Genomic DNA, 16,771 nt, shown 5'->3' with positions numbered 1-16,771 from the left:
TTCGTGACGCCTTGCATGCCCGTTGGCCGCAAGGCTGGCTCCGGGAACTCCGATGAGAATGCATCGCCCAGCTGAGTTCGACTCGTGCTGGGCGAATTTGCTGAAATTGTAATGAGTCTAATGGTTTCGATGGTAGAGTGATATGGATCTCGATGATATGTTGATGATACTTTGTTGTGGAGATGTACTGTCGCATGTTTATGGAGTTTGGATTGATGCTGATGATGCCCGATGACCGTTTTAGGCAATGGAGTAGGAATGAGCAAAGGCGGTGGCGCTCAGATTTCGTCGAGAGGCGTGAAAAGACGTTTCATGTTAAGCGTCAAGTCGGCGATGGCGTAGTCGTCAGCGATGGCAACCATAGAGCCGATCTCGATGCCTTTCTGGGCGGAGTCTGATGCAACGTAATGTCTAATCTGTTTCAGGAGATTGAACACATGCCGGCACCGAACATCGGCAGGAGCGGCCCAGTCGTCTGGTCGAGACTGCCGCAAGAACGCTTGAGCTAGGAAGTAAAAGTGGATGCCGTCTCGGCAGAATCCACGTCGACGCTGGTTCTGTGTGAACTGAATAGCAAGGTCCTTGTCCCAGCACGCCTTCCACAGCGAAAGTGCGCCGACCGTGGAACGGAGCTTATTTTGGATTTGCTCATTAACGCCATTTGGTGGTGTGGCAGGACTATCGCCTTGCGATCGGGGTGTGCTTGTACCGCTCGAAGACACTCGCTGGAGCAGCTGATGCTGGATGTTGTAGATTTGAGCATGAATCGCATGAATGAGAACTGGAGACGTTAGATGGCTATTGTCGACGGCAGACAGAGAAAACTTACTGAATTTTCCAAAGACATTAGTAGCCCGCTCAGGAAATTTTCCTGGACAGGCTCCATTGAGTACACACAACGCCTCGCACAAGGCTAGTTGTTTTGCCCGTCTGCTTCCCGATTCATTGCTCATCTGCGCTGACGAGCCTCTCAGACCCAAAGCACTGGCGCATTCTTCAGAAGTCTTCGCTTCCCAGGCTGCATCATCGGCCGGCAGAGGGACTGTGATGCTCTTGGCGTCGAACCTGGGCTGTGTGTTGAAGAAAATGGTGGAAGAAGCATCGATAAGATAGATGTATGCCGCCAATCGAGTTCGCTTTTCATTCTCGATCCAAGAGTTCCAGTTCCATAAGTCCACCTCTGCACCTGTTACTGGTCCAGGTTGATGCAACGCGCTCGCGTTCGGATTGTCCTGGGGAAGAGGTTGAAACAGTGCCGCACAACGTGTAATGTTGACCACTGCCCGCACCTCATCTCGCACTTGCTGACGTTGTTGCTGGGACCCGTGCCATAGGAACTGAGAGTGAAGAAGGACTAGTGCTTGTATCTCCTCGGTAGTCGCAGTCAGCTGATGGTTCAGATCAGCCATCTGGTGCGCCTGCGCCAGTTCGTGAACATGACTAGATTTCAGCATGCTTTCTCGAACACGATCCATGAGCCATCGGACATCCGAAGGGCGCATTCGGTCAGAATACACGGCGCCAACACAGCACATCGCCAGAACAAGCCCAGGGTTGGCGGAAAACGGATCAAATGTTGCAACGTGTATCAAAGGCCAGTGTGATTGATAGTGTCTGTATTGGTGTAGGAAATCCTTTACGTTGTCTCCAGTCAAGATAGTCTTCAGCCTTTCGTGAGCGTGCGCCTCGTCTGATTGTTGATTTGAAAGCAAAGACGCATTCGGAAAGCAAAAGTTGAAAAGCGATTGTGCCAGGTTGTGCAGAGGATCAGACGTGGATTGGCCAATAAACCAGTTGTCAAGCATCGGGGAAGAGTCGGCCAAACTGGGAACATGCGAGTATAGTCCAAACAAAGTATCATGTGGTGTATCATCTGAGGTCTAAAAGTTCCGGTCAGAACTGGGCCGATTTTTGAAAGGTTGGGCCACCTGCCGTACTGGAATTATTCATATCGCCGTTGAACGATCCGTTTCGCCAAAGTGAGCCATCCTGGCCGTTGGGCATGCCGTCCACGTTGGGCAGGGTCGATGCTCCTCCGTACGAAGCTGGGTCCGCGGCCTCACTCTTGACCGTCATGCCATTCTGTGCCATTGAACCATTGGTAGAGGCGTGGTCATAGTTGTTGTAATGGGAGTTGGGGTCGGATCCGTTGGCTGCAGGCTGAGTCTGCTGTTGCTGCTGTTGTTGCGCGTAGCCATTGGCGAGACCGTCGGGCCGGTAGTCGTTGAAGTTCATCCTGTTGTTCGCGAAGTCCATGGCCGACATGCTCCTACGATGCGCGCTGTCCTCGACTCCACTGCTGGGGCGCATCAAGCTGTTAGAGCGAGATGTGCGCGCCGACATAGACTGGTGATGGTTGGCAAGCGAAGGTAGGCTGTCGTTGAAGCCATTGCCGCCCATCGCCGGCATCTGAGGCAAGCCCATGGTGTAGCCACCAGCATCTGCGTAAGACATGGAATTCGCGCCAATGTGGTTGAGGTACGAGTTCTGGTCCGCGCCGCTGGGCTGCCTGTTCTTCTGCAAATGTTGTTGCGCGTGCTGGAGGTGGTTCGCGCCGGTTGGGTTACCCCTTCGTATTGAGCACTTTTGGAAGTGACGCTTCAGGATGTCGCTTCTGCTAAAAGTGTCCTTGCACAGATGGCATTGGTAGGGCCGCTCGCCGGTGTCTGTGTAACGTTAGAAGCGGAGCACGGTTATGTGGAGGCTAAACTTACGGCGCAACAGATGACGCTTGAGATGCTTCAGGTGCAGGTACGTCTTGTTGCAGTGAGGACACTCGTATTTGCCCTCAGCGTTCTTGGTGGCAGTGGTGGGAGTCTTGCCTGCAGCGGGCGCGGGCCTACCGGGGTGCGTGGGCAAGACTCCGCGACGACCTTGCTGACCGACGACGTGAACGGGCTCGGGCTCCTGGTTGGGGAGCACGGGAGGGTGGGCGTACATGGACGTGTGTCCCAGTCCCATGCCAGGAGGGCCGCCGAGCTGGTGGCCGTTGGTATGCGCAGATGCGGTGGAAAGCATAGGCGCCTGCGAATAGGCCGACGACATGGGCATGTACGAACTCGGCGTAGGCTGGAGGGGTCGCAGCGGCGGGTGCTGCAGCGGAGGCATGGTAGAGCTGCCATTGGCGGCCGAGGTCACAGGCGTGTGCGGCGGCTGGGGCGTGTGAGGGTTGCTATTGTGGCTGTACATGGGCGCGTACTGGCTGGCGCTCTGTAGAGGCGGCAGGGTGGGCAGCTGGTTGTTGTTGCCATTGTACTGCTGCTGGCCTATTGATGGGTAGCTATTGAGGCCAGGCTGACGGAATCGGTCTGTGGAATCCATAGTGAAGTTATTGGTGGGTCGAGGGTGAGTGAAGTGATGGGGAAGGCGCGACCAATTGTTAGTCGTGAAGGGACCATTCGACGGAGCTTAGGGCGGAGTAACGTGTGCAGGGCTGGCTAAGCACACGACGAGGGCCGTTGGACGGACGTCGGGATGGAGGAACGATGGGCCACGAAGAAGCTTTACAGGTGGAGCCGTGTGGGGGACTGAGATGGCCAGTCGAGACGCGTCGGCGGGTACTCCACGGGTGAGGTGGAATTGGGGAGCCCGCAGTGGGTGAGACGTCGAGGTGATGGGTAAGAGGGGCGACGATGTGGAATGGAAGAGTTTACCGGCGACGACGGGTTTCTCGTAGCTGGACTAGCAAGAAAGTTGCGGCGGTGGTTTGCCTGGCTCGCGCGGCAATTCACGCGAAGGGACAAGGGACCTGCTGCAGATCGGCGGCCCACACACCCTTCAGCCTCAGCCGATTGATTGCGGATAGACCAAGTGGAGAGCTGTAAGCACGAGACAGGTACGGTAGACCCACGACAGGAGTGAGGGCTGTTGGGGAGCTTTGGGGGAGGGGAGAAGGTGGCTCGGGGTAGAGATAGCGGTCGGCGAAAAAAATATGCGAGTTCTGCTGCGAGAAGTGCCCGTCTTCCGCACCACGTAATTCCTGTTTCCGCGCTGCTGAATGCCGGAGCTTGCCGGACGTTGATAGCGAGCAGATATGGCTTGTCAAGAATAATGTGGGTGGCAGATACTGTGAGGAGGCAGGGGAGGCGTCGGACGCGCAAGAGATTTCTGAACAAGGTCTTGTCGCGGCAAGCGCGTCGGGGTGCCTGTGCAGCGACGTTACAGACTTAGGGCGGGAATAGTAGGTGAGGACAGTGGGAGAGATGCAGGACCATCTCGAGACCCCGACTACGCCTAGGGACTAGGGACTCGGGCGCGGCACGTGATGACCGAGACTGATGACTTTTCGCATACGTGAGATGTTCGTATTGTGTGCACTGCATTGGAGCGCGTATGCGCCGCCCGTTGGAAAAAGTTATTACCAATGACGACAGCCGTTCGTGGGCTAACGGGCCAGGACCCAATTGCATGCACATGCACAGATGCCTTAGATTCCTAGTCTACGCGCTGGCCGGGGCCCTTGAGTCGTGCCCACCTCCGAAGCTGGGTGCGTGTATCGAGGCGTATCATAGCCCTCCCGTATGTCCCCCGACCTCGTCCATTACCATGGCCCAGGAGTTTCAACCACGCCACGGCGCGGCAATCGATAAGGGCAAGAGCCTCATTCCACCATCGCCCGCACCGTCTTTGGCGGTTTCACTTTCCAGAACCCCCATTCCCATGGTACCTCCCAGTTGCTCGTACGTACTGTCGGCGCGCCTTAGTCTGCGTGACTTGTCAGAGCCACCGGATCGGTAAGGCCAGCGAGCGCGAGCAAGCAACTCATCCGAGCATCGACCCGACAAAGGCCGAGCTTCACGTCGCGTTGGCGGCTGTGGCTTGCTGGGGTGTTATATCCGTCCATGAAACCAAGCGCGCCCGGCGAGCTCCACGCCCCAGCAATGTTTCCGCACCGCTGTGCCAGCATCTCCCGTGGTCGCAATACTCTGCTGCATGTCTCTCAGCTCTCTCCGAGCCGTCGCTGGCGGGAGCGCTGGGCCCGTGGCCGTTGGCAGCCGCCGAGCGTGAGGTGAAAAGTTTCGTGAGCGTGACGTATGGCTACCCGCAAGCAGCTAGCGCGTAGCTGGGATCCCTTGACGGCAGATTGCAACGGCGTCCGCCAAATCTTCGGCTCGCCAGATCCTTCGGCTGTGCGACCCTCGAATGAAACCTCACGTCTTGAAACAGCTCTGCGGAATGGATGCGCTGGAAGGTCGAGGCGCCGGGCTTTCAAATCGAAACAACACACGCTGCAGCTCCAGAGACAACAGCAATGCGCGACGTCTTGTTGGCCGCGATCGTCCAAGGCGAATATTGTTGAATGCCTCTCGTCCACTCAGCTTACGTATCGCGACTTGGAACGCCGCTAGCGTCTTCTATCACGATGCCGCTCGGCCTCGAAGCTGACGGTGAAGGACGCTCAATGCGGCATACCGCGTGCTGCTGCTGACTCGATTACAGCACCAAAAGTGACACGCATCCAATGCCTGCCAGCTCAACTCCTTCATAACTTCGCACCCTCTGCCCTAGTCCGCTCTTGTGCCGCCGTGCATATCCTGCATCTATCTGCCTCTTTTCGAACGCGCAATATGTTGTCCAGAGATTGTGTGCACAAAGTCTTGCCGTGACCGTCGCTTGAGAGCATCCGATCTTGACGTTGCATGCTTGGCAAAGTACAACGCAACCTTTTGCGGAAGAATTTGCCGAGGCTTTAGAGTGCAAGGTGATGGAAGAGAAATTTTCCTCGGCAAGCGGCATGCTGTCACAGAGACCGATGGCGCGATGCTTTGTAGTTGAGCTTAGACGGGTGTCGTGGCTTGCCAGAGTGCCGTTAGATGCAGATGAGCCAACCCCCCCACGTGTTGTGCGCTATCCCACATCGCTCTTGTGTATCAAACTCCCGGCATGCCAGCGATTCTTGCAGCTTGCGCCATGCCATCCGATGCGACACCGTGCGCTCAATCGCTTTCAGGGTTTCGATGGCACCACTGCGCGTGCTAGGTGGCCGCATCTGCGCTCCCCGTACGCGCAATGCTCCTCGAATGCACACACTGCCCACACGCTCTGCATCGTGGAAGTTGGAATAAGCTCCAGTCCCACTTGCGGTTGCGCTCCCGAATCTGGGTGTGGATGATACCCGAAGGTGGGCATCAAAGTGGGCTGTCCGCTTGACGCGCTGCAGTGATTCCCAAGACGGCAAGACCAGCGACATACAGGCGGGATGTCTATGTCGTGCAGCAGGCTCTGACCCGCCGTGGCTTGACCGTCATGCACTCGATGAGTTTCAACCTCCTGTCTTGTGAGGTCACGCCGCCGAGAAATAGACCGGTGAGGCGCTGGGACAGGCTTCCGACGTCAAGATAGCGTATCATCCAAGTCATGGAACCAGGGTCCTTGACCGGACGAACTTGGGACTGTCCGCCGACTTTGCGTAGGCGGAAGTGCAGTTCCGATGCGTAGCTGCGCTTGGCTTCGACGCGCATATGACTCGATGCGAAGCCAGGAGCAAGGCGCAGGCTGGTTCGCAACAAGGCGAGGCTTCCCACTGAAACACAGCGTTGTAATCATCGTGGTATGTCTGCTGGTACTATGGCGACGCTGTAATTGCGACATGGCGGGTTTGGTAGGCGCGACTCCGGTGGCGGTACCTAGGTAGACTGATCCCATCTCTTTATCTCATCATTACCGTGTATGAGCGATTTGTGAAACTTGGCTCTCAGAGCCATATTTTGAGGTGCTTCGGATTTTGGGCGTGATAAGAGAATTTCCTGATGATCACGTTGCAAGCCCTTGTGTGCCAGAGGCATTGCCTTGCTGTGGAGCGCCACGGTGCCTAGGTACCACCTTTGGTGTACACGATACTCAATATTTCATCGAAAAAAAAAGAGGTGCCAGGTTGAGGTACAGTGATTGATACATATGGATCTGATTATATCTGATATCGGAAAACGGGAACAATTGCGGAGACGTACATGCTTGGTGGCGCCTTCTCTGCCTGGGTAGGATGCAATAACTATCTATGTAGGCTTGAGCGTACATAGACGCAGTAGTGGTCTGCAACTTACTCCAATATAGCTGTCAAAAACTCTGGATCATGTGTACTATTGTTCCGAATGTGTAAAATCTAATGTCACAAGTTTTGTGCGTCGTGATGAAGCTGGCGAGCTGGCTCACCCTATGTAGCTGTATGTAGCAAGACGCCACCAACTGTCTCTGCTGCAGTGTGCGACATGGATTTCATCTTATTTCTTCCGGCTGCTATAGTAGTCTACTGGTTACCACGGTCAGTGAATGTTGTGTTGAACGGCTGCGCAGAATCGCTGCGCAGCCCTGGAGAGTTCTTCCTGCCCGGGCATGCGATATGCACGCAAGACAAAAACCCAGCGGTTATCTCGCAATTCGCGGATTGCGATCGAGTTCTAAAGAGTGCAATATGATATTCTCGACCTAGGCTCCCGATTTAGTGTGCGTTCTTATGATTTTGAGTGATGTGTGCAATACGTGATTATTTTCAAATGCTTGGAGCTTTCTAGAATTCACAAATGTAGCTTCTCCAAACGTCGCAACATCCAACGGCAGTACTAATAAACGCACCCTCGACTTCATCTCCGAAAGATCAAAACACTTCATGAGAACAAAAAGAGCTCTAGCACAAGCCTTACGTGCCCACACAACTGCGTTCCGCCGTCCACAAAACTACTGCATCCACGTCCCCCACCTACAAGTACGCGCGATGTCAGACTCCACCAACTCAGCAAATCCGCCTACTCCACAGGATCCTCAGGACCAGACATCGCAAGACTCCAACAGGACCCCACTACCCCTTCCGGCACCCACGGCTGAAGAGGGTACCACGCAGATCAACGTCGGTGGGCAAGCGGTCAAGCTTGATCACCTGGGCCCTCTGGTAGTGAATAAAGATGGCACATTGTCGCGCATCGCAAATTGGGAGCAGATGGCGGACATCGAGAAGCAGAACACGTTAAGGATTTTGGTGAAGCGAAACCAGTTGAGGACAGAGGCTTTGAAGAAGAAAGCGGATGTGGAGGGAAACGGGGCTTAACTGGAAGCATGGATCACGGGCGGAAACACATGTTTATGTATCGGGTAAAAGGCTGTTGTAACTTCATATACAAATGTGATGTTTCTTATTCTACTATCTATGTCCCGGGTCGAAACATATGGCTACATGGCTCTATGGCTTTTGGGTCTTTGTGTGTGTCATGCGCTCAAAGTAAGACCATTGGCCCTCTGGCGCTGGCTCCTCGAGTGGCTCCCAACTATGGCGGGTTAGCTGTGATGTAGATACTCAGAAAGAAGTCTGCTTACACCTTGGCCTCGACCATGACGTCTACAAGCTTGTGTTCGCCCTCGGCGACCTGGATGACCTCTTCAATCAATCCTGCGCCAATTCTGCTCTCAAGTTCCGAGATACTGTGCAAGTCAGCTACGGATGCATTGTTGATTACGGCTCATGCATGACATACGCTTCGGCGGTGTATTGCGGCTCAGGATCGAACTTGACGTCGGCGACTGCCCGCTCGGGCGTGTAGTTGACATCGCCCTTCATCTTTTTGGCATGGGGCAAGCGCTCTTTCGACGACCGAATGCCCTCGGGGAAGGTCTCCACGGCCTCACCGTCCCACTCAGCAGCCTTTGACCGCTCATCCACCTCGTGCTGGACTGGGAGTATAATGGTCTGTCCGCCTGTTGTGTCGATGGCCTGATATCTTGTCGGGTCCTGGCTGACCTGCTGCGCGACCTTTTGCTGCCACTCGTCCCATCCTGCTGGCGTAGCTTGCTCGATGACGGCAAGCCGGTGCTTGGTGAGGGCCTCGGTCGATTGGCGGTATACAGAGGATTCGGGTATCTTCTTGAGCTTGTCGAGGGTGGAGTGGTAGTGGTAGAGGAGGGTGGAGCGCGGCGACGGGTGGGTGAGCAGGCCTGTGAGACCCGTGGGAGTGCCGGCCTCGAGGAACTGGCCGGGCTTGACGCTGGCGAGGAGACGTGCAGCTGCCCTCATGTTGGCGGGAGTGTGCGAGGTGGGGCGGGGGCGCAATTGGTGCTTCGCAGTGGTGATGCCGTCAGGACGAAGATGCGCCCGCCAAGCGATATGCAGCCGGAGCGGCGGGCCCTGGCTAGTAAGCGTCCCATGGCTCAGGGACAATGCGCCCTGGAGACACGATTACCCTCATTCACGCGCGACGTCCCCCCCGCCACGCCTGCGTGATACACAGGCTTGCTGTAATTCCTACAATCCCTACCAATCGCGCCCTCGATACGCAACAACCTCGTTGTCTTCCCGCGAGCGGACCGCTGCCTCACCCGAGCAGCCCGCCCCTCAGCCATCGCCGCGATGCGCTCCATATTATATTCCCTCCTGTCGCTGGCGACGTTTGCTTCCACACTTGCGGCCGACACGTCGAGTGCCCAGGCGACCGCCAAGAAGGATGACTGGGACGACAAGACGCCCGACACAATATTCAACGGCGAGACAGTGCCGCCCATGATAGAACTTGGGCCTGCCACCATAGACGCCGAGATCAGCAAAGGCAACTGGTATGGAGGCATCTGTACAGCTTCCACGGTATACTGACATTCCGCAGGATTGTAGAGTTCTTCTCGCCCTACTGCAGCCATTGCATGCACTTCAAGCCCACCTACCAGACCATCTACGAATTCTACTACACCTCGAAACCCTTTCTCTCCAAAGACGAACCCGAAGGCGACTCCCTGAACTCCTTCACCCGATACTATGACTTCAAGTTTGCCAAGGTCGACTGCGTCGCATACGCCGATATCTGCAAAAAGCACAACATCCAGAGCTACCCGACCATGATCTACTTCCAGGACGGAAAAGAGACGGAAAGAGAGACAGGCTCTAAGGACATGAAGGGCATGAGCTCTTGGGTAGAGAGACTTTTGGAGACTCTCCGACCGGGTACACGCAAGGAGGGTGGTCCCAAGCTCCCCAAAGTTGGCGCAACATCTGTAGAAACTGGCCCGGAAACGGAGGAGGCTGTCAAGGAAGAGAAGAAGGCAGAGGCCCAAGACAAGAAGGCTGCGAGCCCAGCCACCAACCTAGCTGCCGGCGCCACACCTTCTGCTTCGCAAACGACCAAGGCTGCGCCTGCAAAGGTTGAGCCCACCTCCAACGCGAACCCATCCGGCATCGTCGAGCACCTTACCGCCGAGACGTTCGAGAAGCTCGTTACAAATACACGCGATCCTTGGTTTGTCAAGTTCTACGCGCCATGGTGCCACCACTGCCAGGCTCTTGCGCCGACGTGGGCGAACCTTGCGCGACAGATGAAGGGCAAGCTCAACATTGGTGAGGTTGACTGCGACGTGGAGAGAAAGTTGTGCAAGGACGCCCGTGTTCGAGGCTACCCGACCATGCTCTTCTTCCAAGGTGGCGAGCGCATTGAGTATGGAGGTCTCCGTGGACTTGGTGATCTGCTTGACTATGCGGAGAAGGCCTCGGCGATTGGTTCTGGCGTGCCTGATGTAACCGCTGAAGAGTTCAAGAAGATGGAGGAGACGGAAGAAGTCATCTTTACCTACTTCTACGACCACGCAACCACCTCGGAGGACTTTCAGGCGCTCGAGCGACTTCCTCTCAGCCTTGTGGGTCGCGCAAAGCTGGTCAAGACCAGTGACAAGGAGCTCTTTGACCGCTTCAAGATCTCCACCTGGCCAAGGTTGATGGTCTCAAGAGATGGAAAGCCTACGTACTACCCACCTAGGACACCATTTGAGATGCGCGACGTCAAGAAGGTCCTCACGTGGATGAAGTCTGTTTGGTTGCCCATCGTCCCCGAGATGACATCTACCAATGCCCGCGAGATCATGGATGGCAAGTTCGTTGTTCTGGGTATACTTAACCGCGACCGTTCCGACGAGTTCATCCTCTCTAAGCGTGAGTTGAAAAGCGCGGCGCTTGAGTGGATTGACAAGCAGGACACTGCCTTCCAGCTTGAGCGACAGGAGCTTCGCGACGCGAAGCAGTTGCGCATTGAAGAAGCCGAGGACAAGGACAACCAGCGAGCACTCAGAGACGCAAAGTCCATCCGAATCAACATGGATGATATCCAGCGCACTCAAGTCGCATTCGCATGGGTTGATGGTATCTTCTGGGAACGCTGGATCCGGACCACATACGGTGTCGATGTCAAGGACGGCGAGAGCGTCATCATCAACGATGAAGATGTAAGTCACTTGGATTCGCTCACATGTACCTTACTAACACACATAGAACCGTCGCTACTGGGATAGCACTGTATCTGGCGAACCTATCCGCCTCTCTCGCGCTGCAATCCTTGAAACCATCAAGATGGTTACCTCGAACCCGCCGAAAATTCCCGCCAAATCTACCACCGGTCGCATTACTGGCATGTACCTCTCCACTCGTCACTTTATCAACAACCATCCCTTCATCTCGCTCGGCATGTTTGTCGGTTTCTTCACTGCCGCGACACTTTTCGGCAACAGCAGGCGGAAGAGAAGATTTGGAAACACCGGCGCGTACTTCCAGCTGGGCGAGAAAGATGGCTTACTGGGCGGCATGGGTAACGGCAACTTTGGAGGCGCAAAGCACGACTAAGCTCTGAGATAAGACCACAGAATGACTTTTGGGTGGTTGGGCGTTTTCTTCGGCATGTAGCATAGTCACGATTGGTTCTGACAGCGATAGCGGTTATTCATCTCGCGTCATGTATTAATACAAACTGTTGTTATCTGTACCGCAATGGTCAAAGTGTGCGCCTGCTAATGCCCAGACGATATCACGACATTTCCAAGCTTTTGACGTGCTACGGTAAAAGCGCATGGAGGTCTAGAGCGTATGCCATCATATCCAAGGATGTCACTTGCAGCTGGCCATTGGGTGGAGCACACACGTGTCTACGCGACGTAGCTCCCCACGCGTACCCCACCACCCCTCCAACTCACTTTCACGCATTCTACGCTCTGTGACTCGGGTACACGTTCCGCCCTTGAACAGCTCCAAATCAAAGACAATCGTCCGCTCCTCTACAACTTTCAAGCTGCATTCCCTCAAGTTCCTCCGCGCACCGAGATCGTGCCATCAGCATTCTCCTGCGATCCAAGCACGAACATTTCTCCTCCAGGGATTACATTACACTTCCGCCCGCACAATGTCGACGATATCGCTATCGGACCTCGAATTTTTGACTCGCGAGTCTCTCGCCAGCGACTTCAAATCCTCCGGCAAATCGCTGCCTGAAAACACTGCAATCATCGACGTAAGAAACCCGCCAACACGAATCTTTACCTGACATACACAAGACTGACCATATGTCCCCAATCTAGGTACGAGACAGCGACCACGTCGGCGGTCACATCAAAGGCTCAACATGGGTCCCCTCGTCGCAACTCGATTACAAAACCCCCGAGCTGATCCGTACACTACAAGACAAGGAGGTCGTCATATTCCACTGCGCGTTATCGCAGCAAAGAGGGCCTAGTGCCGCGTTGAGATACTTGAGGGAGAAGGAGAGATTGGATCCGGCCTCAAAGGTGGAATCAAAGGGCGAGGTTGAGGAACAGAGTGGAGCGGTAGACAAGGAGGAAGGGGAGAAAGGACCTAGCGGGACACAGGTCAAGAAACAAAAGGTCTATGTGCTTCAGGGTGGGTTCACGATGTGGCAGGAGAAGTATGGGCAAGATAAGGATTTGACGGAGGGGTATGAGAAGGATATCTGGGAGTTTGGAACGCCGGATCATTAGAGGGCGGATGGGTGCTATTGCGTGAGAGGACCTACGATGGACTCATGTATCAGATCTTGAGGTCGGTTCCCGACATACATGAGAAAATACGGATATCAAGTATGAAATGAAGCATGGTATTCGATAACGAAGAATAAATTATAGCCAGAACGTACTAGCAACCCTTCGCGTCCGCTTGATCCTTGACCAACCCTGCGTAGTTCTGCTTCTCATAATCCATGATGGCTTGAACCTTCTTCGCACTCGCACTGCCCTTGTCAAACCGATATCCAACCCATTCCTTCACCAACCGCCTCGCAAGTTCAATACCCACAACCCTCTCGCCCATACACAGTACCTGCGCATCATTCGACAAGATGGCGCGCTCTACCGAGAAAGAGTCATGTGCCGTGACAGCCCTGATGCCCGGCACCTTGTTCGCAGAGATGGCGACACCGAGACCAGTGCCGCAGATGAGAACGGCGCGGTCTGCCTTGCCTTCCGCAACGAGCTTGGCGGCATCGACGGCGATGTGTGGATACGCGGTCTTGTCGCTGTTTTCAGGTACGCCAACGTCGGTCACGGAGGCGATGCGCGAGTCGGCTTCGAGGTCTTTGGTGATAGCTTTCTTGTACGAGACGCCCGCGTCGTCGCAGCCAATGGCTATGCGGAGGGGTTGCTGGTCTGATGACATGCTGGGTGCTGTGATGATACGCGTTGCGTGTGTGTAGGGTAGTATCAAAGTTCAGAAGTATCGTACTTCTTCTCGATGTTCCTTCTCTTCGTCTTGCTGACAACGTTCAAACGGCTTCGATCGCGTTCTTCTTCGTCGTCCTGATTTCTTGATCCGCCGCCGCTTCGTCGTTCCGTTCTGTTTGTCGAATACGATACGTGACCCTCTGCGGAATGTACTTTCCGTCCGCTTCCTTCAATGACTTCGTTGACTGCGCGATTGACTGTGTTCTCAAACGGTTTCGTCACGTAACTCAGATCCGTATGTCCGTGTGTCGGTCCTTTGCTTTCAATGACTTTAACTCTATCTGTCCCGTCCTTGCTGTGGTCTTCAACTTTCTGGTACACGTGGTCGGCGTCTGTATCGAGGTTTAGAGAGAACAAAGCGCGCTTGGGAGGGGCCATCTTCGGCGGCCGGGAGGAGGCAACGTGTTATATACGATTCGCGACAGTGGTTGGCAAAGGCAGGGGGCGTTGGGTCGGCGGTTCGGTTGAATGAGGGGTTAAACAGACGCCGTGACGCCGCAGAGGACGTGCAAAGCTGGAATCTGGATTGCGGGATGCGGGGATCGGGAGTGCCGGATGCGGTATGCCGGTGGGGTAAGAATGACAGGTTGCCTCGACGCGAGATAGCGACGGGACGAGGTAGGCCGGTCTCGGTGATGCAAGGCCGAAGTCTTGATGTTCTGTTTCGGTGTTCGCTCCGAGGGCTGGAAGTGAAGCAAGTGTAATTGAGGTGTCGCCTATCGTGCGTTGGCATCGAACAACCTCTTGGCATGAGATACATAGTCACACCGCACTCTGATATCAAGTCTGCTTTCGCTTACATTTGTTTGATTTGAATGTGTAGCCTCTATATATACTTACATCACTGTAGCTATTCTTGATTTCCTGATGTTCCACCCGTCTCTACTTCTTGTCCTCACCTCCGAACAGATCCTTCTCCACCATCTGCCTACAGATCGGATGGTAGAAGTCTTTGTTCTTCTCAAACGTGCTAACCGCCAAGTCGCGATCCGCCTCATTCAAGAGCCTGAACATGGGCCGCACAAACTTCATACGACCAATCTTGCCTAGCAAAGTCGCTGCAGGCTCGTAAGTTTCCTGTGCCTTGGCCATGAGCCCGATGTTGAGGTAGCGCGACAGAACCTCAATATTCTGAGTGTCATTGTAGCCATAAGTCGCACCAAGCAGGTGTACCTTGTCGGCTGAGAATTTCGAAGCGAAAGATTGAAGCTTCTCGAGGAAGACCACGGATTGGTTTGACACCCAGCCTTCGATATCAGAGGCTTGGGGCTTGAAGTCGTTGGATTCAGAGGAGATCAAAGCCTGCCATTTGTCTGCAAGTTCGTAGCAGCTCTTCACCATAGTCTGGTCAAAGTCTGGCTTGACAGGGAATCCCGGTGCGTAGAACAACTTGTCCCAGTCGAAGTTATCCAGCTTCTGCTTGCTCTCTGCGTCTTTCTCGAAGAACTCTAGGAGGCAGCTTTTGAAGTCGTACGAGTCGACAGACTTGAACTTAAATGTGTCGAAGTAATGGGGGATGAAGGAATCCCACTTCTTCTTTCCGAGAAGCAGCTCGAATTGGTACAGGGCGTGGAAACCTTTCTCGTACGGAATGGAAGAGAAAGCGTCATCAGGATCTTGGCCCTTGAGATCGAGAACAAGTTTGGTGTAGGGATGGTCTTCACCGTAGTTCTCGATGCTTTGCTCTAGAGCTTTCCAGCCAATGATGGCAGAGAAATGGCGATGTGCCTCTCCATGAAGAGCAGCAGCGATTCTACGTTCCAGGTACGTAGTCCAGCCTTCGTTCAACCAGAAATGCTCCCAGCTTGCTGCGCTGACCAGGTTGCCGGACCATGAATGTGACAGCTCGTGTGCGATGACGTCGACGTTTTGCTTGTCGCCAGAGATGATGGAGGGAGTGGCGTAAGTCCAAACCGGGTTCTCCATACCGCCGTATGGGAACGAAGGAGGCAGAATGAGTACATTGTACTGTCCCCACTGGTAGGCAGGCGAGACGATAGATTCGAGTGCTTTCATGAAAGGCTCGATTTCGCCGTCCAGCTCGTCTTTGCACGCAAGGAGCTCTTCGGGACCAGACCATACCGTACTGCGGGGACCGATGCTGGCACATGCTAGATCTCCACTCGCGACAGCGAAGAGATAGACAGTCATGGGGACCTTTTGCTCAAATGTGTACTTCATGGTACCGCTCTCGCCATCCTTCTTTGGGGGCAGGTAGTCACTTGCCCCGGTAGGCAGACCTGAAGCAAGCACCGGTAGGGGCGAGCGAAGAGCAAAGCTGAATGTCGATTTGACATCTGGAGTGTCCTGACAAGGGAAGACTGAACGTGCGTGGATAGCCTGGCATTGCGAGAACATGTATGGGTGTTTCTTGTTGGAAGTCTGAGCGGGCGTCATCCACTGAAGCGCGGTGCACTTATCAGTGGTTGCAACCTTGATCTCTACATCAACTGTCTTGCCTTTGGGGACCTTGGAAGGAAGAATGATGGTAAGAGGGCTGCCATACGGTTCCACGCGGTCTCCTACGTTGAACTTGACGCTTTTGCCCTCGACTTCTACAACGGAGATATCAAGAAAGCTATATTTACTTAGTAAAGCATTTCAAACATTCAATCTTGCAGAAAACGTGTACACACCTGCTGTCCAACACAACATCTTTCACATCTTCATCCGTCAAGCACTCCAACGTCAGCACCACACTTCCAAATAACCTCTTCTTCTGGAAGTCGATGTCGAAGTCTACACTAGTATGCCGTGTCACAAAGTTGTGATAGTTGGACAAAGTATTGGGATCCCTGGGCGTGCGGATCTCGATGTTCGGGTCCGCCATTGGTTTCGTTAACATGGCGGCGGGGGAGCGATGCATTGTGGCGAATGCGGCTGCTCTCGTAACTGAAGGTTTGAGAGGTCGACTTATTATCGAATGTTGCTTGGCGTATTGTCTTCCAGTCAAGGTTGGTGTTGGTGAGAGACGGACGTCTTGAGAGAGAAACGTTGCAGGTGATCGCGTGGTTTGGAGGTATCGTCGGAGTGGAGCAGCTTCATATGCCGATCTATGCCGCAGCAGAGCAGATGACCACCTGCCTAATGCGCTTCTGGCGGACATCTAGATATATCGCTCTCGCACTTCGAGTAGATAATAGGAAAAAGGCCCTCACAACGACAGTGCTGCGATAAGTCACCGCCTGTCTAGTCCGGATCCAATGTGGAGGTGCACGGCCTTCGGCGACCCGATGAAGAGCTTTGTTGTAGTTCTTCCGAACCGTCTTCGCAACCAACATCATCAGCACAAAACCGGGGACAAGGT

General features: G+C 54.3%; 8 protein-coding genes across 8 annotated transcripts; 3 read left to right on the top strand and 5 right to left on the bottom strand.

Moving 5' to 3' along the window:
- Positions 1-278: 278 nt before the first annotated feature.
- J4E93_006516 (uncharacterized protein) lies at positions 279-1,409 on the bottom strand (the record flags this gene model as incomplete). Its single annotated transcript, XM_049344429.1, has 2 exons — positions 279-740; positions 1,290-1,409. The coding sequence occupies 2 exons, from the start codon at positions 1,407-1,409 to the stop codon at positions 279-281; spliced, it is 582 nt and encodes a 193-aa protein (XP_049198083.1).
- Positions 1,410-1,893: 484 nt separating this feature from the next.
- J4E93_006515 (uncharacterized protein) lies at positions 1,894-3,321 on the bottom strand (the record flags this gene model as incomplete). The annotated part of the gene is made up of 2 exons (XM_049344428.1): positions 1,894-2,666; positions 2,715-3,321. The coding sequence occupies 2 exons, from the start codon at positions 3,319-3,321 to the stop codon at positions 1,894-1,896; spliced, it is 1,380 nt and encodes a 459-aa protein (XP_049198082.1).
- A 4,390-nt stretch (positions 3,322-7,711) lies between these two features.
- J4E93_006514 (uncharacterized protein) lies at positions 7,712-8,041 on the top strand (the record flags this gene model as incomplete). The annotated part of the gene is made up of 1 exon (XM_049344427.1): positions 7,712-8,041. One exon carries the CDS (start codon positions 7,712-7,714, stop codon positions 8,039-8,041), a length of 330 nt encoding a protein of 109 aa, XP_049198081.1.
- Positions 8,042-8,173: 132 nt separating this feature from the next.
- On the bottom strand, positions 8,174-9,001 carry J4E93_006513 (uncharacterized protein; the record flags this gene model as incomplete). Its single annotated transcript, XM_049344426.1, has 3 exons — positions 8,174-8,258; positions 8,308-8,412; positions 8,466-9,001. 3 exons carry the CDS (start codon positions 8,999-9,001, stop codon positions 8,174-8,176), a joined length of 726 nt encoding a protein of 241 aa, XP_049198080.1.
- A 333-nt stretch (positions 9,002-9,334) lies between these two features.
- On the top strand, positions 9,335-11,581 carry J4E93_006512 (uncharacterized protein; the record flags this gene model as incomplete). The annotated part of the gene is made up of 3 exons (XM_049344425.1): positions 9,335-9,537; positions 9,585-11,187; positions 11,234-11,581. The coding sequence occupies 3 exons, from the start codon at positions 9,335-9,337 to the stop codon at positions 11,579-11,581; spliced, it is 2,154 nt and encodes a 717-aa protein (XP_049198079.1).
- A 553-nt stretch (positions 11,582-12,134) lies between these two features.
- Positions 12,135-12,726, top strand: J4E93_006511 (uncharacterized protein; the record flags this gene model as incomplete). The annotated part of the gene is made up of 2 exons (XM_049344424.1): positions 12,135-12,242; positions 12,310-12,726. The coding sequence occupies 2 exons, from the start codon at positions 12,135-12,137 to the stop codon at positions 12,724-12,726; spliced, it is 525 nt and encodes a 174-aa protein (XP_049198078.1).
- Positions 12,727-12,880: 154 nt separating this feature from the next.
- Positions 12,881-13,399, bottom strand: J4E93_006510 (uncharacterized protein; the record flags this gene model as incomplete). The annotated part of the gene is made up of 1 exon (XM_049344423.1): positions 12,881-13,399. One exon carries the CDS (start codon positions 13,397-13,399, stop codon positions 12,881-12,883), a length of 519 nt encoding a protein of 172 aa, XP_049198077.1.
- A 947-nt stretch (positions 13,400-14,346) lies between these two features.
- J4E93_006509 (uncharacterized protein) lies at positions 14,347-16,309 on the bottom strand (the record flags this gene model as incomplete). The annotated part of the gene is made up of 2 exons (XM_049344422.1): positions 14,347-16,042; positions 16,101-16,309. The coding sequence occupies 2 exons, from the start codon at positions 16,307-16,309 to the stop codon at positions 14,347-14,349; spliced, it is 1,905 nt and encodes a 634-aa protein (XP_049198076.1).
- Positions 16,310-16,771: the final 462 nt, after the last annotated feature.

Source organism: Alternaria ventricosa (genome assembly GCF_023758065.1).
Source record: "Alternaria ventricosa strain BMP 2768 chromosome Unknown scaffold_11, whole genome shotgun sequence".
Lineage (NCBI taxonomy): Eukaryota > Fungi > Ascomycota > Dothideomycetes > Pleosporales > Pleosporaceae > Alternaria > Alternaria ventricosa.
This window is presented reverse-complemented; position numbering and strand designations above follow the sequence as displayed.